Here is a 27,626-nt window from a genome sequence, read left to right on the forward strand (position 1 = left end):
ATATTGTTGAAATGAAGATCAAATAGCAGTATGTTGAAATATGTTGAAAAAGTCAAAACTTTACATGGGGTGTACTTACTTTTTCACGTGACTGTATGTGACAAGGACGAAATGATTCGATTTTGGTGAAGATCCGGATCTGGCTAGTAGAATTTTTTAAGTGATTCTTCACCATTGGTAGATGGGACCAAAAACGATACATAGCAGGATATCTCAAAAAGTTGTGGATTTTGATTAAATGTGATTCTGTATTGTGATTTTCTGGTCTACTCTAGGATACAAAACGTAAACTGTTCACCTGGCGGAGGTATGCTCTCTGCAGAGTGCCGTTCTAGTTTGGGATATGTGCATGCAATCCCCTGACAACTGTCAGATTTAATTGGAATTCTCAGTTTTTTTTTTGTTATGGTATTGAGGTTTTAGACTTCGAGGATCAAGTTATTTTCGTGTTGGTTTAAATAACCACTATAAAATCCACCACATAGCATTCACTTTCATTTAACCATTGAGCAAGGTAAAATTGGGGCTTGGAAAAATAAAAACAACGGAATCAAAACTTGAGATGCTGATGAAATCTCCTGTAATGACCATGAGAGTGAAGGTCGCCAGTTTCCGAAAAACGTTTCTTGGGATTTCTCCAATTAAATCAAGAGTTGGCCTCCAAAGCCAGCTACCGTCTGGGCATCCTCCATCGTACAATGTACTTCCTTGGCAAACCTGTACTCCTGTCTACTCACAAGGCCTTCCTCCCCAGCTTGCCTGCTCTCCACTATGGGCTGTTGCTCCTACCTCTCATCTTGCTCAGCTTGCCACAGTGGAAACCGAGGCCTACAAGATCTTTGGAATCTCTCGGGTTGAAGCTGAGTCTATGGACCTATCACTTCATTATTGCAGACAGGTCGGTGGTCTCTGTCTTCTACCACCTCCTTTCTGGTCTGCACCCTCTGCTCTTTCCGTGCTCCGTCCCCAACTCTCCCTCTATCTTGGCCTTCAGCTCTGCTGTTGGTGTTTCCCTCTCTCTCTACTGTTCCTTTTGTCCTGTTGTGTCCTGATACATTCAGTGTAGGCCTACTAGTACTACCTCTTCCATGAGCCTCGACAATGTATTCAAAAAAACAAGATAATTTGAACACCTCCTCAAGGCACTAAAACTCTAACTAAAAGGATTGAATTGAATGAACTTTTCCATCAGGCTCATGTGATAGTTTATATGTAGTGAATCCACTTGCCTTTTGGCTGCCTCGAATGGGTTTGATTCCCGACCAGACAATAAACTCCCAGGTACTCGCAGGTGTGGTGGTATTTGCATCCGTGAGTGAGCCATCATTTGGAGGAGATGTTCATGTCGCTGTTCCATGAGCAAACATTCCCGTGTAGGTGTTAACGATCCTGTAGTACCTTTTAAAATGACGTATGGCGGCATCATGTGTCGATACCCTGACCAAATGGCTGCCTTGTTTCTTTGGCCCCTTTGGGGAGCACTGTGTTCGAGTACCAAATCAACATGTCCATGCAAGTTCTCAAACTATGGAAACCTTCACGACTACTCATGAGCATTTTGATGACCCCCAGATGGTGGTGGAGCAACAACAACGACTTTTCCAACCAAAGAACCACTCTTGACATCACTCGGGATTCCTGATGACGTGGAACAAGAACAGACGAAGCTGTGAAATGTTTCTTGTACAATGGCCATTGCGTTACGCCTTTTCCTGGTGGAATACTGACCATTAGTGACGAATTTTGCAGCAAAAGGAAACATTGCATTATCCATTGCCCTTAAACACGAGAAGGGGACTCAGTGGAGCGCATACCCACCAGGCTGAACAGTTTACGTTTTGTATCCCATTGATAGTCCTGATCTGGATATGGACCTGAACCAAAATATAATTACCTTGTTCTTGTCACCTACCAAACTCATCCACCAAGTTTCGCCATGAGTCATCCACAACTTTTTGAAATATCATGTTATATATCGTTTTTGGTACTTTCACTCAAATGGTGAAGAATCACTTGAAAATTAAATAACCCTCATATGAAGATCCATATCCAGATCTTCACCAAAATGGAATCAATTCTTCCTTGTCACCTACCCAATTCATCCACCAAGTCTCGTCCGAATCCGTCCACAACTTTTTCAAATATCATGTTATATATATCGTTGTTGGTCGTATCACCAATGTTGAAGAATCACTTCAAATTAAATAATTCTCATATCAGGACACGTAACCGGATCTTCACCAAAATTGAATCAATTTTTCCTTGTCACCTACCCAATTCATCCACCAAGTTTCGTCCGATTCCGTCAATAACTTTTTGAGATATCGTGCTATATATCGTTTTTGGTCCTATCACTCAATGTTGAAGAATCACTTAAAAGTTAAATAATCCCCATATGAAGATCGGTATCGCGGTATTCACCAAAATTGAATCAATTTTTCCTTGTCACCTACCCAATTCATCCACCGCGTTTTGTCCGAATGCGTCCACAACTTTTTGAGATATCGTGTTCACAAACAAACAAACATGAAGATAGGGGTGAAATCAACCTCCATCCACCTTCGGTGTTACAGGTAATAAAAGAGCGTTCTGGGCTCATCGATCTTGGGGAGGACGCTTTGAGCGGCCCTAATGGCGTGTCCTGCAGCGGGCAGTAGTGTCCAGTGTCCCGTGTCCGAACGTCGTGCATGACATAAAGTGCTGCGCGCGCTCCTCCGTGCGTACCTCGCTCCTCCGTGTGTACCTCGCTCCTCCGTGCGTACCTCGCTCGCTCCTCCGTGCGCACCTCGCTCGCTCCTCCGTGCGTACCTCGTACCTCTCTCGCTCCTCCGTGCGTACCTCGTGCCTCGCTCGCTCTTCCGTGCGTACCTCGTGCCTCGCTCGCTGCTCCGTGCGTACCTCTAAAGCGAGAAAAAGCGGCCGCTCAGCACTTTCCGAGCGTCATTTCCCCAAACAGCTGCGAGGGCGCGAAGGAAGCAAGAATGGAAGCTTACAGGTGGGAAGAGGTTGAGGTATTCGAAATAAAATTAGTTCCTGCAATGAGGGCGAAGGAAACCATAAGCGGTCGTGAAGGAATTGGTGATTAAGCGATAAAGAAGGTGGATTAGTGGAGTGCATGGTGGATGTTAATATAACAACGAAAAAATGGGGATGACTTGGAGGGTTTGTTGCGCTTGCGAGAGGATTGAAAGAGAGAGGATGAAGTGTAAGTTTATAAAGAAGGGAAAAAGAGGATGAGGAGGGAAGAGGAGGCTGTAGACTCCACCAACATACTTTATCTCCAGATTTCTGTGTTTATTTCTCATTTTATGGCCCGGCACATACGTAATAAATACATGGATCCTAAGAACAATTTTGTTTTCCTGACAATGGCAAAATCATCCTACCTCATCCATGTTCCACCTTCTACCTACCTCATCCATGTTCCACCTTCTACCTACCTCATCCATGTTCCACCTTCTACCTACCTCATCCATGTTCCATTCCTACGTCTTCCATGTTCCATTCCTACCTCATCCATGTTCCACCTTCTACCTACCTCATCCATGTTCCATTCCTACGTCTTCCATGTTCCATTCCTACCTCATCCATGTTCCACCTTCTACCTACCTCATCCATGTTCCATTCCTACGTCATCCATGTTCCATTCCTACCTCATCCATGTTCCACCCCCCTATCGACCTCATCCATGTTCCACCCCCCTATCGACCTCATCCATGTTCCACCCCCCTATCGACCTCATCCATGTTCCATTCCTACGTCATCCATGTTCCATTCCTACCTCATCCATGTTCCACCCCCCTATCGACCTCATCCATGTTCCACCCCATACCTACCTCATCCATGTTCCACCCCATACCTACCTCATCCATGTTCCACCCCCCTATCTACCTCATCCATGTTCCACCCCCCTATCTACCTCATCCATGTTCCACCCCCCTATCTACCTCATCCATGTTCCACCCCCCCCTATCTACCTCATCCATGTTCCACCCCCCTATCTATCTCATCCATGTTCCACCCCCTATCTACCTCATCCATGTTCCACCCCCCTATCTACCTCATCCATGTTCCACCGCCCCCCCCCTATCCACCTCATCCATGTTCCACCCCCCTATCTATCTCATCCATGTTCCACCCCCTATCTACCTCATCCATGTTCCACCCCCCTATCTACCTCATCCATGTTCCACCCCTCTATCTACCTCATCCATGTTCCACCCCCCTATCTATCTCATCCATGTTCCACCCCCTAGCTATCTCATTCATGTTCCACTCCCGATCTACCTCATCCATGTTCCACTCCCGATCTACCTCATCCATGTTCCACCCCCCTATCTATCTCATCCATGTTCCACCCCCAAGCTATCTCATCCATGTTCCACTCCCCGATCTACCTCATCCATGTTCCACCCCCTATCTATCTCATCCATGTTCCACTCCCGATCTACCTCATCCATGTTCCACTCCCGATCTACCTCATCCATGTTCCACCCCCTATCTATCTCATCCATGTTCCACTCCCGATCTACCTCATCCATGTTCCACTCCCGATCTACCTCATCCATGTTCCACTCCCGATCTACCTCATCCATGTTCCACCCCCCTATCTATCTCATCCATGTTCCACCCCCCTATCTACCTCATCCATGTTCCACCCCCCTATCTACCTCATCCATGTTCCACCCCCTATCTACCTCATCCATGTTCCACCCCCCTATCTACCTCATCCATGTTCCACCCCCCTATCTACCTCATCCATGTTCCACCCCCCTATCTACCTCATCCATGTTCCACCCCCCTATCTACCTCATCCATGTTCCACCCCCCTATCTACCTCATCCATGTTCCACCCCCCTATCTATCTCATCCATGTTCCACCCCCCTATCTATCTCATCCATGTTCCACTCCCGATCTACCTCATCCATGTTCCACCCCCCTATCTATCTCATCCATGTTCCACTCCCGATCTATCTCATCCATGTTCCACCCCCCTATCTACCTCATCCATGTTCCACCCCCTATCTATCTCATCCATGTTCCACCCCCTATCTATCTCATCCATGTTCCACCCCCTATCTATCTCATTCATTTTCCACCCCCCTATCTACCTCATCCATGTTCCACCCCCCTATCTACCTCATCCATGTTCCACCCCCCTATCTATCTCATCCATGTTCCACCCCCCTATCTATCTCATCCATGTTCCACCCCCCTATCTATCTCATCCATGTTCCACCCCCCTATCGATTCCATCCATGTTCCACCCCCTATCGATCCCATCCATGTTCCACCCCCCTATCTACCTCATCCTTGTTCCACCCCCCTATCTATCTCGTCCATGTTCCACCCCCCTATCTATCTCATCCATGTTCCACCCCCCTATCTATCTCATCCATGTTCCACCCCCAATCTATCTCATCCATGTTCCACCCCCCTATCTATCTCATCCATGTTCCACCCCCTATCTATCTCATCCATGTTCCACCCCCTATCTATCTCATCCATGTTCCACCCCCAATCTATCTCATCCATGTTCCACCCCCCTATCTATCTCATCCATGTTCCACCCCCCTATCTATCTCATCCATGTTCCACCCCCTATCTATCTCATCCATGTTCCACCCCCTATCGATCCCATCCATGTTCCACCCCCCTATCTATCTCATCCATGTTCCACCCCCCTATCGATTCCATCCATGTTCCACCCCCTATCGATCCCATCCATGTTCCACCCCCTGTCGATCCCATCCATGTTCCACCCCCCTATCTACCTCATGCATGTTCCACCCCCCCCCCCCACCCCACCCTATCTACCTCATCCATGTTCCACCCCCCTATCTATCTCATCCATGTTCCACCCCCTATCTACCTCATCCATGTTCCACCCCCCTATCTACCTCATCCATGTTCCACCCCCCTATCTACCTCATCCATGTTCCACCCCCTATCTATCTCATCCATGTTCCACCCCCTATCTACCTCATCCATGTTCCACCCCCCTATCTACCTCATCCATGTTCCACCCCCCTATCTACCTCATCCATGTTCCACCCCCCTATCTACCTCATCCATGTTCCACCCCCCTATCTACCTCATCCATGTTCCACCCCCCTATCTACCTCATCCATGTTCCACCCCCCTATCTACCTCATCCATGTTCCACCCCTCTATCTACCTCATCCATGTTCCACCCCCCTATCTATCTCATCCATGTTCCACCCCCTAGCTATCTCATTCATGTTCCACTCCCGATCTACCTCATCGATGTTCCACCCCCTATCTATCTCATCCATGTTCCACTCCCGATCTACCTCATCCATGTTCCACTCCCGATCTACCTCATCCATGTTCCACCCCCCTATCTATCTCATCCATGTTCCACCCCCTAGCTATCTCATCCATGTTCCACCCCCCTATCTATCTCATCCATGTTCCACCCCCCTATCGATTCCATCCATGTTCCACCCCCTATCGATCCCATCCATGTTCCACCCCCTGTCGATCCCATCCATGTCGAACTCCTACCTCGTACATGTTCCACCTCCTTCTTCACATTTGATTTGTCCCTCGTTTACTCCCACTTCCTTTCCCTTCAAAGTACACACCTTGTTATGAGCTTTTCCCTCAAAAGTGAATTGAAAACAATTTACTGTTTCTTCGTTGAGTACTCTATATCTACTTGTTACATATGTAGAAAAACAACAATATGCAAGGGAACTTCCGGAGGGTCCTGAATGAGAAAGACAGCATTGTAGATTAATCAAACATATCGATGAAACAACATCCAGACCAAAATTAATATAAACAAGTACAGATACATTCAAAGTACACCGCCCCCATGCCAAATAAATAAATATCCTACAGCGCGGCATTGCCAGGGCACCTCCGGCGCCCGGCAATACCGCAGTGCACCTCATAGAGGCTGCATTGGGAGGGAGAGGTGTACAATAATTGATTGATTAATTGTATAATTAAAATCAATAAAAGATTATCACAAAATATTTTGTTAATCAATTGCCTAATACCATAACTAAACCACTCGTGCTTCATCCGAAGATGTATCTTTTAGAAATTTAATTAAATAAGTCATTAATAAAAAATTAAATAATTAATAGGTAAATCAATAAATAATTAATCGATTAAATGATTAATCAATAAATCATAAATATCGTTGATAGCCACATCACTTGGTCACTGTCATGTCCAAATATTAGCTTCCCAGCTCAAAAGGTGCCTGAGATATTGGCCAAATGACGAAGAAAATAAATAAATGATTAATAATGAAAATAAAAAAATAATAATCATTAAAAAATTTAATTATCAATCAATTCGGTCACAGAACACATAAACCACCACCATTTCATCCGAATCTGTAAATGTTTTTTTTTTTTTTTTAGTAATTAATCGAATAATTAAATAATTAATCGATTAATTGATTAATTGATTAATTAATAAATCAAAAATAGCCTTTACAGCCAAATCACCTGGTCATTGGCATGTCCAAATATCAGCTTCCTAACTCAAAAGGTGCCTGAGTTAATGGTCAGAAGAGAAAGGAAATTTGATTAATTAAATAAGTACTTAATTAATCGCGAAAATTAAATAACTCCTCAATTAATTGATTAATCGAAAAACAAAAAATAATGTTTTTGAAAAAGGACTTGTTCACTACTGTGCCGAAATTTCAGCTTCCTAGCTCAAAGGATGGCTGAGATATCGCCCGGACAAACAAACAAGAAAACAAGAAAGAAAACAAGAAAACAAGAAAGAAAACAAGAAAACAACCAGAGTGAAAACTGAATACTCACTTTCAGCGCACATCACTGCCGAGCCCCCTTCAGTGCCCGGCAATGACGTTTTGCAATGCCTGGAGATGGCATAGGAAAGGATCGTGTACAATTATCATAAAATATCTTCTTAATCAATTGGCTAATAGCATAACTAAACCGCTAGTGCTTCATCCGAAGATGTATCTTTTAGAAATTTAATTAAATATGGCATTAACAAAAAAAAAAAATTTAATTGATTAATCAATAAATAATGAATCGATTGAGTGATTAATTGACTAATCCATCAATCAAAAATATCCTTTGTAGCCACATCACTTGGTCACTGTCACATCCAAATATTAGCTTCCTAGCTCAAAAGGTGCCTGTGATATTGCCCAGATGAGAAAGAAAATAAATAAATAAATAAATGATTAATAATGAAAATAAATAAATAATAATCATTGAAAAATTAAATTATTAATCAATTCGGTCATAGAACACACAAGTGCAGATACATTCAAAGTATACCGCCCCCATGCCAAATAATTAAATATCCTACAGCGCCGCATTGCCGGGGCGTCTCCGGCCTCCTTCAGTACCACAGCGCAGCTCAATGAGACTGCATTGGGAGGGAGAGGTGTACAATAATTGATTGATTAATTGTATAATTAAAATCAATAAAAGATTATCACAAAATATTTTCTTAATCAATTGGCTAATAGCATAACTTAACCACGAGTGCTTCATCCGAAGATGAATCTTTTAGAAATTTAATTAAATAAGTCATTAATAAAAAATTTAATAATTAATTGATTAATCAATAAATAATTAATCGATTAAATGATTAATCAATAAATCATAAATATCCTTGATAGCCACATCACTTGGTCACTGTCATGTCCAAATATTAGCTTCTCAGCTCAAAAGGTGCCTGAGATATTGGCCAAATGACGAAGAAAATAAATAAATGATTAATAATGAAAATAAATAAATAATAATCATTAAAAAATTAAATTATTAGTCAACTCGGTCACAACACACATAAACCACCACCATTTCATCAGAATCTGTGACTGAATTTTTTTTTTTTTAGTAATTAATTGAATAATTAAATAATTAATCGATTAATTGATTAATTAATAAATCAAAAATAGCCTTTGCAGCCAAATCACCTAGTCATTGGCACGTCCAAATATCAGCTTCCTAACTCAAAAGGTGCCTGAGTTAATGGTCAGAAGAGAAAGTAAATTTAATTAATTCAATAAGTACTTAATTAATCGCTAATAATTAAATAACTCCTCAATTAATTGATTAATCAAAAAACAAAAAATTATGTTTTTGACAAAGGACTTGCTCACTACTGTGCCGAAATTTCAGCTTCCTAGCTCAAAGGATGGCTGAGATATCGCCCGGACAAACAAACAAGAAAACAAGAAAGAAAACAAGAAAGAAAACAACCAGAGTGTAAACTGAGTACTCCCTTTCAGCGTGCGTCACTGCCGAGCCCCCTTCGGTGCCCGGCAATGACGATTTGCAATGCCTGGAGATGGCATAGGAAAGGTGCGGTGTACAACAAACAAACAGAGTGTAAACTTAGTACTCCCTTTCAGCGTGCGTCACTGCCGAGCCCCCTTCGGTGCCCGGCAATGACGTTTTGCAATGGCTGGAGATGGCATAGAAAAGAAGCGGTGTACAACAAGAAAGCAAGAAAGAAAACAACCAGAGTGAAAACTGGGTACTCCCTTTCAGCGTCCGTCAATGCCGAGCCCCCTTCGGTGCCTGGCAATGACGTTTTGCAGTGCCTGGAGATGGCATAGGAAAGGTGCGGTGTACAACAAAGAGAATGAAGAATTTGTCTTGCTCATGTCGATGCCTCGTGTCGAAAGGCTTATGTTGATGCCTTTATTTATTTATTTTGGTCAAATGAAGGGTTATCGACTGAAACCTCAGTTTGTTAGCTCACCTGGAACGAAGTTCGTCCGTCTGTCCGTCCGTCCGTCCCTCTGTAAACACTTGCAACTTCTTCTCCGAAACCGCTGAAGGGATTGTGACCAAACTTGGCACAAATGTTATTTGTTGTGTTGTGACTAAAGTTTGTTCAGGGCATTAAAAATATATATCTGGGTATAAGGGGGTCTACCGGGGGTCAACCAGGTCTACCTGGGTCCAGGTTTGACCCCACAAAATAGGTATTTGCTTTGTTCTCTGAAACTACACACACAATTTTTATGAAACTTCACCACAACATTCACCACCCGTGATGTACCAACGTTCGTTCACGGCATTTAAAAAATCTTCCCCTTTGGAGGTGTACGGGGGGGGGGGGGAGTTGCCCCCCAAAATAGGTATTTGCTTTCTTCTCAGAAACTACACACGCAATTTCGATGAAACTTGACCACAACCTTCACCACCCATGATGTACCAAAGTTTGTTCACGACATTTGAAAAAATCTGCCCCTTTGGGAGTATACGGGGTGATTGCCCCCCCAAAATAGGTATTTGCTTTCTTCTCAGAAACTACATACACGATTTCGATGAAACTTCACCACAACCTTAATCACCCATGATGTACAAATGTTTGTTCAAGGCATTATAAAAATTGGGGTCTTAGGAGGTATATGGGTTTGGGGTAGGCAGGGGTTTGCCCCCCAAAATAGGTATGTTTTTGTGTGTTTGTTTAAAGTCTTATGATTATGTTAGTATGATTCTACATGCTACCTTGTCTTCTAGCAACCATTGAATTGGTTTAAAATACCTTTAGTCGGTGCAGTATCCTGTTTATTCTATCAGGTGAGTGCCAGGGGTATTGCCCCTATGTTTTTTTTACTTCCCATGGCGTTGGCATACCTCGATAAACGTTCTGTTCATTTAATCCATTATGAAATTTATATATGTGGGAAAATTACATGCCCAGACCAGGAATCGAAACCATGTCCTCTGGAAACAGTAACAGTGCTCTGCCATCTGGGCTATCTGAGCGAATTATCCCACATATATCAATTTAATCTTTTAATCCTGTTCATTAATCTAATCGATTAATTAATACTAGATGGTATTCTTAGAATACTTACCCCTGCTTAATCTTGACTTGATGCAAGCCAACTCTTCTGTTTTTTTTATCTGGGCATTAAGTTTTTTTAAATTAACTTTGTAAGTTCTTAAGGGTGGGCGTCATCCAAGTAATATGCGCGATATTAAATGGTCATGTAACACGTGGTAAAGTTTCAATTTCCTCCGTTGAACGGTTTTCGATGTACGGTCTTAACAAAATGCAGAAACATACGTATAAACGTACATATGTACATACGTACAGTATGTAACCGATTGCTTAACCGCGCTTTTCACTTCACGCACGCGGGGTAAAAAAAATCACTCATAGAGCGAGCAACACTTGGCAAAACAGAACAAAGTAGCATGGGACTCGGTAGAGCACATACTCCCGCCAGGTTAAACAGTGTACGTTTTGTATCCCACTGAAATGTTCTTGTCACCTAACCATCCGATTTCCACCTAGTTTTGTCATAACTCGTCCCCAACGTTTTGAAATATCATGATATATGAGGGCCAGTCAATAAGTAACCTTAAAATGGCGACATAAATTCGAGAATGTAATGTATGTAGTTGTAGACGACATATGTTATATCTATGGATACGAGTCATGTTTTGCCTGTTTTATAACTGGCAACATTGAGCATATGATGTCAGTTGAGCAGTTCCAAGATGGCGACTCCCTTAGAAGCATGCACCAGGGAGGAGCAACGTTCTGTCATCCGTTTATTGGGAAGTGAGGGTGTGAATCCAGGTGAAATCCAGTGCATGTTTATCGCTGCAGCAGGTGTACGACTGGGACAGGAAGTTTTAAAGTGGAGTGTCCAGTGTGGCAGACGCTGCTTGCTCGGACGGCCTCACACAGCCGACACACCAGAAATGGTTGCAGGAGTTGAGCGCGTGCTAACGGAAAACCGTCACATTACGCTGGATGACGTGGTCTCCGAATTGAACATTAGCCATGGTTCAGCACACCATATCATTCACAACGTGGTGGGGTTCCGCAAAGTGTCTGCAAGGTGGGTGCCCAGACAACTCGCAACCAAACTGAAAGAATGGCGAGTGGACGCATGTGAAGAACTTCTGCGATGTTATGAAACAGAAGGCGACACACATTCTTACAACGCATCGTGACTGGGGATGAAAGCTGGGTCCACTACTTTCAGCCAGAAATGAAGAGGGCAAACAAAGAGTGGCGCCATTCAACTTCACCGAAGCCCCCAAAATTCCACACACAGCCGTCCACTGGAAAAGTGATGCCGACGCTCTTCTGGGATAGCCGAGGCCCACTTGTAGAGCGTTACATGCCCAGAGGGACCACAGTCACCAGTGCATCATACTGCAACCTCCTTAAAAAATCATCTGAAACCAGCAATCAGATCAAAACGTCGTGGACGACCAACTACCCGGTGTTTTGCTGCAGCGTGACAATGCTCGGCCCCATACTGCCCGCGCTGCAGCTGCAACAATCGAGGTCCTGCATTTTGAGTGTCTTCCTCATCCACTCTACTCACCAGACCTCGCCCCTTCGGATTACCACATCGTTGGGCCACTTAAAGAGGCCCTTGGTGGAACCACTTTCTGATCTGTCGAAGAGGTCCAAGAGGCAGAGCATGAATGGCTACACAAGCAGCCAAAATATTTTTTTCTAGTGGAATCCAGACCTGAGTAACACGCTGGAAAAAATGTATTTAACGTAATGGAGATTATGTTGAAAAAATAACACAGTTGTTGCACATGTACATGCAATAAACAAGGTGTGAAAAATATTTTAAGGTTACTTATTGACTGCCCCTTATACAGACTTGGCATTTAATATGGAATATTTTTTTGTGGGGGAGAACTTACTTTTCAAGATGACTTAGAACCAAAAGTTCATTGGAATTATGTTGAAATTATTCTAGATTTTGTTAATGTGACCTTTAAAAGAAACAAAAACCACATTTGACATTTCGAAACAAATAAATTGATCCTTGAAAGTGATGTAAACTGATATCGAACTCAATTCATGGACAGTACTGTGTTAAACTTCTGTACGTTTTCCAGAAGTATCTCTTTATTTTGCACATTAGCCAAATTTTTTTTAAACAAAAACAAAAGTTAAATTACGACTGGGATTACGGACAGTAAAATTACAGTTCATTACTTCGTGTAACCCCCACGAGCATTCAGGAGAGCACGTACACGTTGTGGCATGCTGTTCACGAGATTTGCCAAGGTTTGGACAGGAATCGCTTGCCATGCAGTGACAATAGCCTGCTGCAATTCACGCACAGAGGTCGGCTGGTGGTCTAAGTGGTCGATTTGACGCGTTAATTCTGCCCACAAGTTCTCTATCGGATTCATATCCGGGGACATGGTAGGCCACTCCATATGCTCTACACCATGGTCAGCAAGAAAGTGTTGGATCATGCGAGCACGATGAGGCCGTGCATTGTCATCTTGGAAGACAAAGTTTCCTCGAAAGGCTGCACGAGCAAATTAATGGAAGCAATGTTTCTTCCAGAATGACCCTGTACTTGAACTGGTTCAGGTTTCCATTCAGAACAACCAGGTCAGTTTTGCCCCCTGCATGAAAAGCAGCCCAAACGGTCACCCCACCACCTCCAGCTTGGACTCTTGGCACTATACAATCTTTGTTGTAGGCTTCATGCACTTGTCTGCACACTCGGATGCGGCCATCTTGATGATAGACCAGAAATCTAGACTCGTCACTGAAGATCACGTGATTTGAGTGTCCTGGCTGCCATTGACGGTGCTCTCTGGCCCACTGCAATCAGCGCTGGCGGTGTTGTCTGGTCAGGCATGGCTTTCTCAGGGGATGCCTGGCAGGATAGCCTGCTTGAACCAGTCGTTGGTTGACTAGCCTTCTGGATACAGGCACATTTGTCAGTTGCTGCCACTCAGCCCTAAGCCGATTAGCTGACTTGGTACGGCCATTGCGGACTAACCGGTGCAGCTGGCGATCATCCCTCCTTGTGGTTCTGCGGGGACGTCCTGGCCTCGGTATTGGAGTAGGGACACCCCTCTGAGCATTTCGTTTCAGGATCTTTGACACCTGACCTTGAGTGATGCCATACTGCCGAGCAATAGCATGCTGTTTCATGCCGTAATTTCGTAAAGCCACCACTCCATGACAAACAGCATTGTCGAGTTGACGGGCCATCTCCAGAGGAAGCGGCAATAACTTTTGTAGACGTGCAGCAGTTGTTTTCCACTAATACAGAACGCAACAACCTTTGTATACCCGACTGTGAAGCCAATCATCAAATGCACCTGTCCGTACATTTTGCCATGCCACCTGTGATATAATCCTGTTGTTGACTTCTTGCTGCGACAGACAATCAGTGACATGGTTCTTTTAACAAATATATCACCAAAGTGTAAAAGAAATTCACCAGATTGATATACTGAGTTCAGAAAGAAAACCCAAGTCAAGAAAAAAAATATATTCCATATTAAATGCCAAGTCTGTATATAGTTTTTGGGCCTATCTCTCAGTTTTCGAAATTAGCGCTACGTTGACCTTTTGACCTCAAAAATAATTGGTGGTTTAAATGTTTACTTCAGTGGCCTGATATGCAAAGCCTCTTCAAATTTCAAGTGAATCGGATGAAAATTCACAATTTTATTTTCCACATTTATTCACCTTATTAATCTGGGCTGTGAGCACAATAACCCCCTCAAACAGTCAACATCATCATCACCATCACCATCACCCTGAACTCGTCATTATCGTCGCCATCATCCACATCGCCATCACATTATTGGATGAAGTTTATCATCTTTATTGTTATAGGTGAGTTTCATGATCTTAATAACTCAAGAAAATAAACTTTATTTTATGTTCTTAATACAGGAAATGAACTTTATTTTATGTTGTCAATACAGGAAAATGAACTTTATTTTATGTTCTTAATACAGGAAAATGAACTTTATTTTATATTCTTAATACAGGAAAATGAACTTTATTTTATGTTCTCAATACAGGAAAATGAGCTTTATTTTATATTCTTAATACAGGAAAATGAACTTTATTTTATGTTCTCAATACAGGAAAATGAACTTTATTTTATATTCTTAATACAGGAAAATGAACTTTATTTTATGTTCTTCATACAGGAAAATGAACTTTATTTTATGTTCTCAATACAGGAAAATGAACTTTATTTTATATTCTTAATACAGGAAAATGAACTTTATTTTATGTTCTCAATACAGGAAAATGAACTTTATTTTATGTTCTTAATACAGGAAAATGAACTTTATTATATGTTCTCAATACAGGAAAATGAACTTTATTTTATGTTCTTCATACAGGAAAATGAACTTTATTTTATGTTCTTCATACAGGAAAATGAACTTTATTTTATGTTCTCAATACAGGAAAATGAACTTTATTTTATATTCTTAATACAGGAAAATGAACTTTATTTTATGTTCTCAATACAGGAAAATGAACTTTATTTTATGTTCTTAATACAGGAAAATGAACTTTATTTTATGTTCTCAATACAGGAAAATGAACTTTATTTTATGTTCTTAATACAGGAAAATGAACTTTATTTTATATTCTTAATACAGGAAAATGAACTTTATTTTATGTTCTCAATACAGGAAAATGAACTTTATTTTATGTTCTTCATACAGGAAAATGAACTTTATTTTATGTTCTTCATACAGGAAAATGAACTTTATTTTATGTTCTCAATACAGGAAAATGAACTTTATTTTATGTTCTTCATACAGGAAAATGAACTTTATTTTATGTTCTTCATACAGGAAAATGAACTTTATTTTATGTTCTCAATACAGGAAAATGAACCTTATTTTATGTTCTCAATACAGGAAAATGAACTTTATTTTATGTTCTTTATACAGGAAAATGAACTTTATTTTATGTTCTTTATACAGGAAAATGAACTTTATTTTATGTTCTTTATACAGGAAAATGAACTTTATTTTATGTTCTTTATACAGGAAAATGAACTTTATTTTATGTTCTTAATACAGGAAAATGAACTTTATTTTTATGTTCTCAATACAGGAAAATAAACTTTATTTTATGTTATTAATACAGGAAAATAAACTTTATTTTATGTTCTCAATGCAGGAAAATGAACTTTATTTTATGTTCTTCATACAGGAAAATAAACCTTGTTTTATGTTCTCAATACAGGAAAATAAACCTTATTTTATGTTCTCAATACAGGAAAATAAACTTTATTTTATGTTATTAATACAGGAAAATAAACCTTATTTTATGTTCTCAATGCAGAAAAATGAACTTTATTTTATGTTCTCAATACAGGAAAATAAACTTTATTTTATGTTCTCAATACAGGAAAATAAACTTTATTTTATGTTATTAATAACCCTTTTATAAATGAAAAGAAATAATGCAAAAACAATACACAAACATGTTAATTAAGGATACAGGTTGGACAAACGTTAAAGTTCAAGTCCCAAACCCCATTTTCCCCATTATCCACTAAGTTTGTGGATTTGTGATTCACAGGCATTTTAAAGAATGTAAACCCCACGAACGGCAAGGCCCTCCTGTGTACACTTGAACATATGTCAGGGTATTGTGTTCTATGAACTCTAGTTGTTATGAAGTTTCATGTCCTTTTTGGGATTTACAGCTTCTGCAAGTCAGAAATCACTTTTGGGGATTGTTGTAATAAAGTGTGAGCCAATTGCGTAACAAATTCAAAGGAAACCTTAAAATTTCCTCCCATCCATTGTGGTGAGGCTGTTGCCCAGAAACAACTTGCCTTCGTCTTCTGGAAAGCAAATCCAACGGAAGGAAATCTCATTTCCTTTCACAAAGCCTGAAACAAGTGTGTGTCCACCCTCAGGAGAGCCAGGAAACAATATCTCTCCGTTCTCAAAAGCGAACTCACATATCTGTCTCTCTCTTCCAAATCCTGGTAGCGTCTGGTCAAATCCTGGTGGCGTCTGGTCAAATCTGTTCCTGGTGTTTGTTCCCCCTCCATCCCCTCCCTTACCTCAAATGGCTACACAGCTGACTCCGCATGTGAAAAAGCTGAATGCCTCAACTCTGGGGTTTGCCCCAAAATCTTGTGTCCCAAACCCATCCCTCTCTGTACCCACCGTACGCAGTCGTACCCAGCTGCTCCTGGACTCTGTGTCCTTTCCTCCTGACAAGGTGGAAAAGTTTCTGTCAACCCTCGAATCTGATTCTGCAACTGGACCTGACGGCATCAGCCCACGGGTCCTAAAATCCTGTTCTTCCGCTCTTTCACTCCCTCTCTCTGTTCTCTTCACCCTCTCTTTTGCTCAAGGTCATCTGCCATCTGCTTGGAAATCAGCCAACATCACCGCTTTACACCAAAAAATGTGCAAAAAACAGATCCTAGCAACTACAGACCATTCAGCCTTCTCCCAATTATCAGCAAAGTCATGGAATCAATCATTGCTTCGGATATGAAAGCTTTCCTCTTCTCCAATGGCTTGATCTCTGATCATCAATTTGGTTTCAGACCAGGTCACTCTACTCTGGACATGCTGCTTCTGCTATCTCAACAATGGATGGAGATCCTCAATGCAAAACAGGAAATTAGAGCTGTCTCCCTTGACATATCACGTGCCTTCGATACGGTCTGGCACCCCGCTCTGCTCACCAAACTCTCCTCCTTTGGTATCCATGGAAATCTCCACGCATGGCTTGCGGACTATATCTCTAGTCGTAGTCAACGTGTGGCCCTGAATGGGTTTCTCTCATCTCCTCTTCCTGTTCAGGCTGGAGTTCCCCAAGGCAGTGTTCTGCGCCCTGTGCTTTTTCTGGTCTTCATCAATGATCTCTCTGACTCTCTTGAAAATCCTCTCTATCTCTTTGCTGATGACTCCACTCTCTGCCGCTCCATTCCTCATCCCTCAGATCAGCAGTCTGCAGCTCCTCACTCTCTGCAGACATGGACAAAATCACAGACTGGGCAAACAAGTGGAACATGTCTTTCAATCCTGACAAATCTCACACTCTTACGATGTCTCTCCGAAAAGACCGACTGGACAACCCTCTCATCCCCTTTCTGAATAATCCTCTCCAAGAAGTTCTGTCACTCAAGCTTTTGGGTCTCAATATCTGCCATGATCTTTCCTGGGAAAACCACATTTCAAATCTGGCCTCCAAAGCCAGTCGCCGACTGGGCATCCTCCGTCGTGAGAAGTCCTTCCTTGGCACACCTGAGCTCCTCACCACATACAAGGCTTTCATCCGCAGATCAATGGAATACTGCTCTCCCCTCTGGGCTGGTGCTCCTGCCCCACACCTAGCTTGTCTTCACGCTGTTGAAACCAAAGCGTTCAAAATCACGCAATCTCCCGCGATGAAGCTATCTCCGATGGCCTTTCACTTACTCACCGCAGGCAGGTTGGTGGTCTTTCCATCTTGTACCGACTCCTCTCCGGCCTTGCTCCCCCAGCTCTCTCTGGGCTCTGATCCCCAAATATTCCTACAGGTCGCACAAGATCTGCCTGCAACCCTCTTATCGTTAAACTGCCAAAATCAAGACTCTCTGCTCACCTTCATGCCTCTTTTCTCCCGCCTCTGGAACAAACTCCCTCACTCTCTTCAATCCCACTCCTCCTTCCAGGTCTTTAAAACAGCTGTTCACCACCATCTCTTATCTTCCCCCATCCAAAACCTTGATCTTTTCTACCCCCGCTAATTTCACCCCAAATCCACTTTTTTGAAATACCAACTTCTTTCCTGGAAGTCCTTGGTGTCCTTGTGTTTTATACTTCTCCCACCCCCCCCCCCCTTCCCACGCCTCCTCACCCCAAGCCCTCTCCCTCCCACACATCTCCCGATGTCCCTGCTCTCAAATGTTGTTTGTGTGCTTCCCCTTCTCTCCCCATCTTGTCTACCGCTCCCCATTTTATATACTTTGTTTGTCTGTTTGATTTGCTTGTGTGATAAATGTTAGCTCTTACACAAGCCTCGATTCTGTATAAAATAAATAAATAAATAAATAAACCATTTCCTTATTTTCACCGTAATGAGCTTGAAAAACCTAAATACAGAGAAAGCAGAATAATGTAGTATGCTAGAGATTAACTTCCGATTATTGTATTTTGTATTATACGATCACATTACCCATAGGGTGATTGCGCCACACAGTGTAGTCTACACACAGACTACAGTCACACACACACACACACACACACACACACACACACACACACACACACACACACACACACACACACACACACACACACACACACACACACACACACACACACACACACACACACACACACACACACACACACTTTTACTGTGAATAACCTTACACATGCAATTCTGACAACGAAACAAGAAAGCCACAGCGTTCTCCTCTCAACTCTGTCCCATCTTTACTCCCCAACCCCAACCCCAAAGCCTCTACCTCCCCTTCCAATGATGTCCCATCTTTACTCCCCAACCCCAACCCCAAAGCCTCAACCTCCCCTATCAATGCTGTCCCATCTTTACACTCATCCTCTTCCCACTCATAAAAGCAAATGGGCATTCCCACGTCGAAACAGTGGAATATGTAACGCTTTCTGCTGCCCTATCATGCTATCAACGACCACAGAAAATCGTCACAATTTTAAGACAAAATTGTCAGAAATAATAGCAAACCTGCATAACCTCCACAATAAAAGTGTTGCTTGAGAGAAGTGGTTATAAAGGGTAAATTATAATGGGTGAATAATAAAGGGTTATAAAGAGTTTTAAAGGGTAAATTGTAAATGTTTCTAAAAGGTAAATTTAACGTTTAACAAAGGGTGAATTCTAAAGGTTTATTAAAGGTACATTCTAAAGGGTTTTAAAGGGTAAATGCTTAAGTATTATAAAGGGTAAATTCTAAAGTATTATAGAGGGTAAATTCTAAAGTATTATAAAGGGTAAATTCTAAGGTTCTAAAGGGTAAATTCTAAAGTATTATAAAGGGTAAATTCTAAGGTTCTAAAGGGTAAATTCTAAAGTATTATAAAGGGTAAATTCTAAAGTTCTAAAGGGTAAATTTTAAGGTTCTAAAGGGTAAATTCTAAAGTTCGAAAGGGTATATTCTAAAGTAGTATAAAGGGTAAATTTTTAAGTTCTTAAGGGTAAATTCTAAGGTTCTAAAGGGTAAATTCTAAAGTTCTAAAGGGTATATTCTAAAGTAGTATAAAGGGTAAATTCTAAGGTTCTAAAGGGTAAATTCTAAAGTATTATAAAGGGTAAATTCTAAAGTTCTAAAGGGTAAATTCTAAAGTATTATAAAGTGTAAATTCTAAAGTTCTAAAGGGTAAATTTTAAGGTTCTAAAGGGTAAATTCTAAAGTTCTAAAGGGTAAATTCTAAGGTTCTAAAGGGTAAATTCTAAAGTTCTAAAGGGTATATTCTAAAGTAGTATAAAGGGTAAATTCTAAGGTTCTAAAGGGTAAATTCTAAAGTATTATAAAGTGTAAATTCTAAAGTTCTAAAGGGTAAATTTTAAGGTTCTAAAGGGTAAATTCTAAAGTTCTAAAGGGTAAATTCTAAGGTTCTAAAGGGTAAATTCGAAAGTTCTAAAGGGTATATTCTAAAGTAGTATAAAGGGTAAATTCTAAAGTAGTATAAAGGGTAAATTCTAAAGTATTATGAAGGGTAAATTCTAAAGTATTATGAAGGGTAAATTCTAAAGTTCTAAAGGGTAAATTTTAAGGTTCTAAAGGGTAAATTCTAAAGTTCTAAATGGTATATTCTAAGGTTCTAAAGGGTAAATTCTAAAGTTCTAAAGGGTAAATTCTAAGGTTCTAAAGGGTAAATTCTAAGGTTCTAAAGCATAAATTCTAAAGTTCTAAAGGGTAAATTCTAAGGTTCTAAAGGGTAAATTCTAAGGTTCTAAAGGGTAAATTCTAAGGTTCTAAAGCATAAATTCTAAAGTTCTAAAGGGTAAATTCTAAAGTTCTAAAGGGTAAATTCTAAGGTTCTAAAGGGTAAATTCTAAAGTTCTAAAGGGTAAATTCTAAGGTTCTAAAGGGTAAATTCTAAAGTTCTAAAGGGTATATTCTAAAGTAGTATAAAGGGTAAATTCTAAAGTAGTATAAAGGGTAAATTCTAAAGTATTATGAAGGGTAAATTCTAAAGTTCTAAAGGGTAAATTTTAAGGTTCTAAAGGGTAAATTCTAAAGTTCTAAATGGTATATTCTAAGGTTCTAAAGCATAAATTCTAAAGTTCTAAAGGGTAAATTCTAAGGTTCTAAAGGGTAAATTCTAAAGTTCTAAAGGGTAAATTCTAAGGTTCTAAAGGGTAAATTCTAAAGTTCTAAAGGGTATATTCTAAAGTAGTATAAAGGGTAAATTCTAAAGTAGTATAAAGGGTAAATTCTAAAGTATTATGAAGGGTAAATTCTAAAGTTCTAAAGGGTAAATTTTAAGGTTCTAAAGGGTAAATTCTAAAGTTCTAAATGGTATATTCTAAAGTAGTATAAAGGGTAAATTCTAAAGTAGTATAAAGGGTAAATTCTAAAGTATTATGAAGGGTAAATTCTAAAGTTCTAAAGGGTAAATTCTAAGGTTCTAAAGGGTAAATTCTAAGGTTCTAAAGGGTAAATTCTAAAGTTCTAAAGGGTAAATTCTAAGGTTCTAAAGGGTAAATTCTAAAGTTCTAAAGGGTATATTCTAAAGTATTATGAAGGGTAAATTCTAAAGTTCTAAAGGGTAAATTTTAAGGTTCTAAAGGGTAAATTCTAAAGTTCTAAATGGTATATTCTAAGGTTCTAAAGCATAAATTCTAAAGTTCTAAAGGGTGGTGGTGGTGCTTTTGTATGCAGCCTTTGACTGCTTGGCTGCATGATTTTATGGGGGTGTGGCTGTGCCGCTGATGCAGTGCGGCATCCTTCATGTATGCAGTGCCCCCCATTGCTAGTAATCTGGTATTCATTTTGCTGATCTTGGAAGGATGAGCAGGTTGAGTCAACCCACGTTGTGTTATTTCAACGGCACGATGGGGGATTGAACAGGGGATTGAACTCAGGCCCCAAAGATCTCAAGCTAGCCACCTTAACCATTAAGCCAACACGAGGCAACACACTAAAGGGTAATTTTGAAGGGTAAATTGTAGAGTTCTAAAGGGTAATTGTAATGGTTTTAGGGGTATAAGTATAGAAATTGTGGGTGAAGTCAGACGAACTGTTCAACCAATGGGTGAAACTCGCACACACGGATGCACACATGCATGGCTCCTTTTATATATATACACAAAGAATTAAGTTAAGCACCCCCCCCGTTTTTTTACAACCTCGCACATTACAAGTTTGTTGTCGTCAAAACAGTGTAATATACCCATGATATTGCTATATTTTCTGGAGAAGTGATATTATGGTCACATAAAAACATAACAATCATGCCGTTTTCAATATTTTATTCTGAATAATTTAAGGTGAAATGTTTTGGGAATTTTAGGCATATTTTCACCTCAATTTAAGTATGGAGCTATAGGTCCATCACGGACAGTGTGGATGACGTTTATGTTTTCTAACGTACAGTCATTGTTCTGAGAAGACCTCTAGCGATCTTTGCGTCAATAACGTGTGTAGGACCCACGTGATCGGATCACTGACTCAACCCTACGTCTCATAGACCCTGTAAGCCGGCGTATGCGTTGCTGTGGCAGGTTGTTCCATTCCCGATGTAATGCACGTTCCAATTCATCCAGATTGGCTATTGGAGGGACCATCTTCGCAATTTGTCATCCCAACATGTCCCAAACGTGCTCGAGGGGGTTCAGGTCAGGACTGTACGCAGGCCAGGGGATGGTTGTCACAGCACCTTGCTCCAGCAAGGCTCGGACGCGTCTCGCACGGTGAGGCCTGGCGTTGTCATCCATGAAGATGGGATTGACGCAAAGATCGCTAGAGGTCTTCTCAGAACAATGACTGTACGTTAGAAAACATAAACGTCATCCACACTGTCCGTGATGGACCTATAGCTCCATACTTAAATTGAGGTGAAAATATGCCTAAAATTCCCAAAAAATTTCACCTTAAATTATTCAGAATAAAATATTGAAAACGGCATGATTGTTATGTTTTTATGTGACCATAATATCACCTCTCCAGAAAATATAGCAATATCATGGGTATATTACACTGTTTTGACGACAACAAACTTGTAATGTGCGAGGTTGTAAAAAAACGGGGGGGGGGGGTGCTTAACTTAATTCTTTGTGTATAGAACACTCAATTGAAATACACAAAGTTGTTTTCTTGTATGTAGATGTGAAGCGAACATGAATTATACAATGGTTCCTACAACAGGGATTGTATGAATTATTTTCAGTCAATTTAAACGTCTGTTTCTCCTCTTTCTTACATAATGTCGCAACATACGCGTAATGTCGGATAAAGTTGACCAGTTACGAAATAATTTTGACTTGTATTTGCCAAGCACTGATTCATCCTGTAACCATGAAAGGTAACAGGTGAAACCACATCTCTGCTTTTCAAATATCAGCCTATTTTCTGTTATCGAAGTTTCCTTGATGTTTGAACATGAGTTTCAGGAACATGTTACGGAACTGAAACCGCTTAACCACAAGACACGGAATAAAAAGTTTCTCTCAACAGAGAGGGAAGATTTAGAAGATTTAGATTTGGAAGGAGCACATTTTAGATTTGTTGGTTGTTGTTCCTTAAACATTTCAGGTGCAGAGAAATCTAAATGGTGCTTCTATTAAAAATAATGCATCCAAAACATGATAGAAAAGGTCTTTAATTGTTGTCCAACAAGGGAAGAGGCTTTTTTGGTTTGAAAAGGTGGTTCGCCCAAGTATTGAAATGAAATATTTCTCTCATTTGCTTGTTTTACTCACTCAACTACCATTTATACTAAGTGTCAGAATTATATATAATTATAGATATATATATATATTGGTTCACGGGTTATCAAACAGAGTGACCACTATATTCGTCATGGGTGTGTGTCTGTCTGTCTGTCTGTCCGCAGCATAACTACCCGATGATATCATCCGATCTTGATGAAACTTGGGTGGGAGGTTGATATCATGATCGAGTTGTGTCCTGCCTCGAGTGGGCGTATTGCGCCCATTGTGGGCGGAGCGACGCCCGAAAAAGATGTCTTTTTATGGGGTAATCGATTTCAAGCTACATCTTCTCCAAGGGAGTTGGTGGAATCTGACAGGGGTTTCGGTATTTGGTTAGGCCAATGTCATGTGTCTAGCCCCACAGAGCTCGATTTTTCATTTTCGCCCCAAGGTCAAGGTCACAAGGTCACAAAATTCAGAAAAGTCGATTTTTGATGGTTTTATTACATTGTTCGCTTCCTGATAGGGTGAAATGTCGTACATTTTCTTATATTATCACATACATCATGAAATACAAGTTTTCCAACAAATTTCAGAATCTTCGACCTTTGACCTTTGAAGGTCACAAAGGTCAAAGTTTCAAAGTTGGCAAAATCGAACCAAATTTTCGGTATTGTGTAGCTAACTAACCTCATAACTGATTATACATTATTTTCTATCTCCTTTCAAGGTCAGTAACCTTCGTTTTGACATTTGCGAGCCTGGCCTGCCCGGGCCTGTTTCAGGAATAGTCCGTCCTTTGTCATTGAATACCGCTCACTCATGAACCATCGTCGTCTCCTGACTTGTATTACATTTATTATTATATAAATATGTATAATTATAATTAAAATCGATATAAATTATATTATAACCATCTTTTGTATGCAGCACGTGGCTGTGGGAAGCATCATTTGCTTGGGGGTGCGGATGTGCCGCTGATGCCGTGCCCTCTGTAGGTTAGGGCAGGATTTTGTGATTTGTTCAGGTTGACAGCGGTAGATAACTTCCTTTTTATGAATGACACCGTGGATCTTTAAGGTCCACCAACTAATGCTGGCAGCTAGGACAACCAGTTCAACGTCCATCTGAAGAATGGCAGACACGCATTGATATATCATCCTGCCTCGGAAGCATCAAGGATGACGGTTTATAGCTTGGCTGAGATTCAAACCCAGGCTCGACAGCTTAGAGATTAGTGTGCGCCACCTTAAGGCTATTCTGTCAGCCTACAGACATATATACTGTAATATAAGGCAACAATAATGATCAAAGACTGAAAAGAATTGCACAATGAAGCATAAAGGGACAGGTAGCTGAGATACAAGCAAACCGTTGGGACAGCAAATAGAAAAACATACAGGTGGGCAACTATTAGGGACACCCTTCCGCAATGGTTGTAACTCCCAACACAAGTCGGTGAGGTGTCACACCCCAAAAGTGTATGGAATAGCGGCAAGGCGAGGGATTTGGATGGACCAAGCTGTGACTGCAGGTCGTGAACTGGGATGTCCCTGTAATTTTTTCCACTACCGAAACCAATCCAGAGTTCAGACAAAGATAGCTTTTGGAAAAGGCAATACACAGGACAACCATATTGGATCTTGGATACGGGTGAGAACTGAGCTTGTCTCCCGGCGGAATTAGAAATGTTATGACCTAAGGCAACTGCACCCAAAACCTCAAAACTTCAGATAAAAGTGCACAATCGAGCTATATTTGAGGATCAAGGGCCCCTACTACATAGCAAATACAATAATTTGGAATATCTTGAAAAAGACAGAAACCACTAGTGTAGTTAGCAATAGACAACGGCCAAGTCGACCAAAGCAAACAACTGCAGTTGATGACAGAAAAATCATCAGAGTTGTGAAGAAAAACCCTAAAACAACTGTCAGTGAATCACCAACAACTTCCAGAGTGCACGGGTGAAAGATCATAATCTACCATTCAAAGAAGACTTAGACAGCAGAATTACAAAGACTACACCGCAAGATGCAAACCTCTCATCAGCACCAAAAATAGAAAGGCCAGATTAGAATTTGCCAAGAAGTGAAGAGGTGAGCTAGTGGAGTTATGGAACAAAGTTTTATGGACATATGAGACCAAGATAAACATTTACCAAAGCAATGAAAGATGAAAGTGTGGAGAAGGAAGGAACTGCAGATGATCTAAATTCTAAAGCATACGACATCATCTGTGAAGCATGGTGGCGGTAGTGTCATGACTTGACCTTGTATGGCTGTCTCTGGAACTGGGTCACTCATCTTTATTGATGATGTATCTAATGATGGCAGCAGCAGAATGAATTCAGAAGTGTACAGAAACAGTTTGTCTTCCTATGTACAAGAAAATGCTTCCAAACTCATTGGGCAGCGCTTCACCATGCAGCAAGGCAATGACCCAAAACACATTACCAACACAACCAACGAGTTCATCAGAGGAAAACAGTGGAAGGTTTTAGACTGGACAAGTCAATTTCCTGACTTAAATCCAATGGAGTAGCATTTCACTTGCTAAAGAGGAGAATAAAGTCAGAAGCCCTCCCAAACAAACAACAACTGAAAATGGCTGCAGGAAAAGCTTGGCAAAGCATCTCAAAGGACGATGCCAAGAGTTTTGTGATGTCAATGACACACATAGCTCACATCACTCACATGCTCGATGTAGTTATTGCATGCAAGGGATATGCAACCAAATATTAACTATTATACTACTTTAATTTACTTTAAGTTAATCAGTTCCAATACTTATGCATCCCTAAAATAGGGGACTGAACATACAAAGTTATATTTTTCTACAATGGTAAAACATATATCCATAGAAATACCAACAGATAAAAGCTGACCTTTTGTACTCTTGCCTCATATTCATCTTTTGATCACAAATCCAAATTTCTCAAGTATATATGAATAATACCAAATTTTACTTCACTTTTCAATACTTATTGCACAATATCTTCTTACAGAGTGCATGTGATTCCATCGACCACATTTGTGTTTTTCTTTTTTATTTGTATAACTTTAAATTAAATCAAATCAACAGGTATCTCTCGCCCGCTAAGTGTCGGTACAGCGTCGTGTTTCGCCAATTTCCGAGGCTTGTTTCCCAGACAGTGAGCCTGTTGATTAACTGAACTCTGACGTCTCAAAGTAGTCTTCACAAACAACACGATATTTTGAATGAACATACGTTTTGATGTTGAATTTGGTTGTTCCTAGGTTTTACAACCACAAAGCACAGGATTGTTGACAATCTTTTTGTGGGTCAGCAATGCAAAAAAAAGGCGTCTGAGTTCTGTTGGCAAATTTCTCGACGACTCGAACAATTAAAACCTTGGCACATTGGTATCTCGAACAGCAGAATAACTTGTGATGAAACACGGACGTATACGTCCGTTGCACCCGTGACGTCATGCAACTCAAGGAAGTAGCTCTCATTTGCATAACGGAAGTGAAAATAGTCCGCTTTTAAAACACGATTATCCGGCTTATTATTCTCCCCAAAAAAATTATTGTTGTGCTAATGGATCCGGGATATCATCCTCTAAAACATATCTCTTCAAAAAATTTGATGATTTTGTCCCTTTAATGCAATGTAGCTGTTGACCGCCATCTCAGAACATCCCCCATCCAAAACCATGAAATTTTCCATCCGCATTAAACCACCGAAAACCCAATCTCTTTCCAAATATCCAGTTTTTTCTTCCTGGGAGTTTGTGGCTTTATCTATCTTGTCTAACCTGTGTCCTCCCCTACCCCTCATTCTTCACCAAATCCCTTATATTCTCTAAGTCTCCCTTTATGTTGTCCCTCAAACGTGCTGCTGGCATGTTTCCCCCTTTCTTTCTACTGTTCATTTTGTTCTGGTCTGATCCATTCAGTGTTCTAGCTCCTCCATGAGCCTCGACATTATATATAAAAAATACACAAACAAAATAGCTTAATAAGAGCTTTTAACA

The 27,626-nt window shown here is 40.6% G+C and overlaps 2 protein-coding genes across 9 annotated transcripts in view; both read right to left on the bottom strand.

Moving 5' to 3' along the window:
* LOC137429473 (uncharacterized) overlaps positions 1–27,626 on the bottom strand; it is a 483,513-nt gene that overhangs the window by 104,241 nt on the left and 351,646 nt on the right. The gene's annotated exons all lie outside the window — the stretch shown is intronic.
* The window catches only part of LOC137428870 (uncharacterized), a 119,765-nt gene that overhangs the window by 42,524 nt on the left and 49,615 nt on the right, over positions 1–27,626 (bottom strand). For 2 of the 8 annotated variants that reach the window (XM_078780699.1, XM_078780700.1), the window contains exon 2: positions 2,786–2,900. The exons of 2 other annotated variants lie outside the window; for them this stretch is intronic. In XM_078780699.1, the coding sequence (XP_078636825.1) occupies positions 2,786–2,900 (115 nt within the window). Of the gene's footprint in view, positions 1–2,724; positions 2,901–27,626 lie in introns of all 8 variants that reach the window. 4 more of the 8 variants (XM_078780702.1, XM_078780701.1, XM_078780704.1 and 1 more) reach the window with 3 other exon arrangements.

The sequence above is a fragment of the Myxine glutinosa genome, chromosome 6 (genome assembly GCF_964187855.1).
Source record: "Myxine glutinosa chromosome 6, kmMyxGlut1.1, whole genome shotgun sequence".
NCBI lineage: Eukaryota > Metazoa > Chordata > Myxini > Myxiniformes > Myxinidae > Myxine > Myxine glutinosa.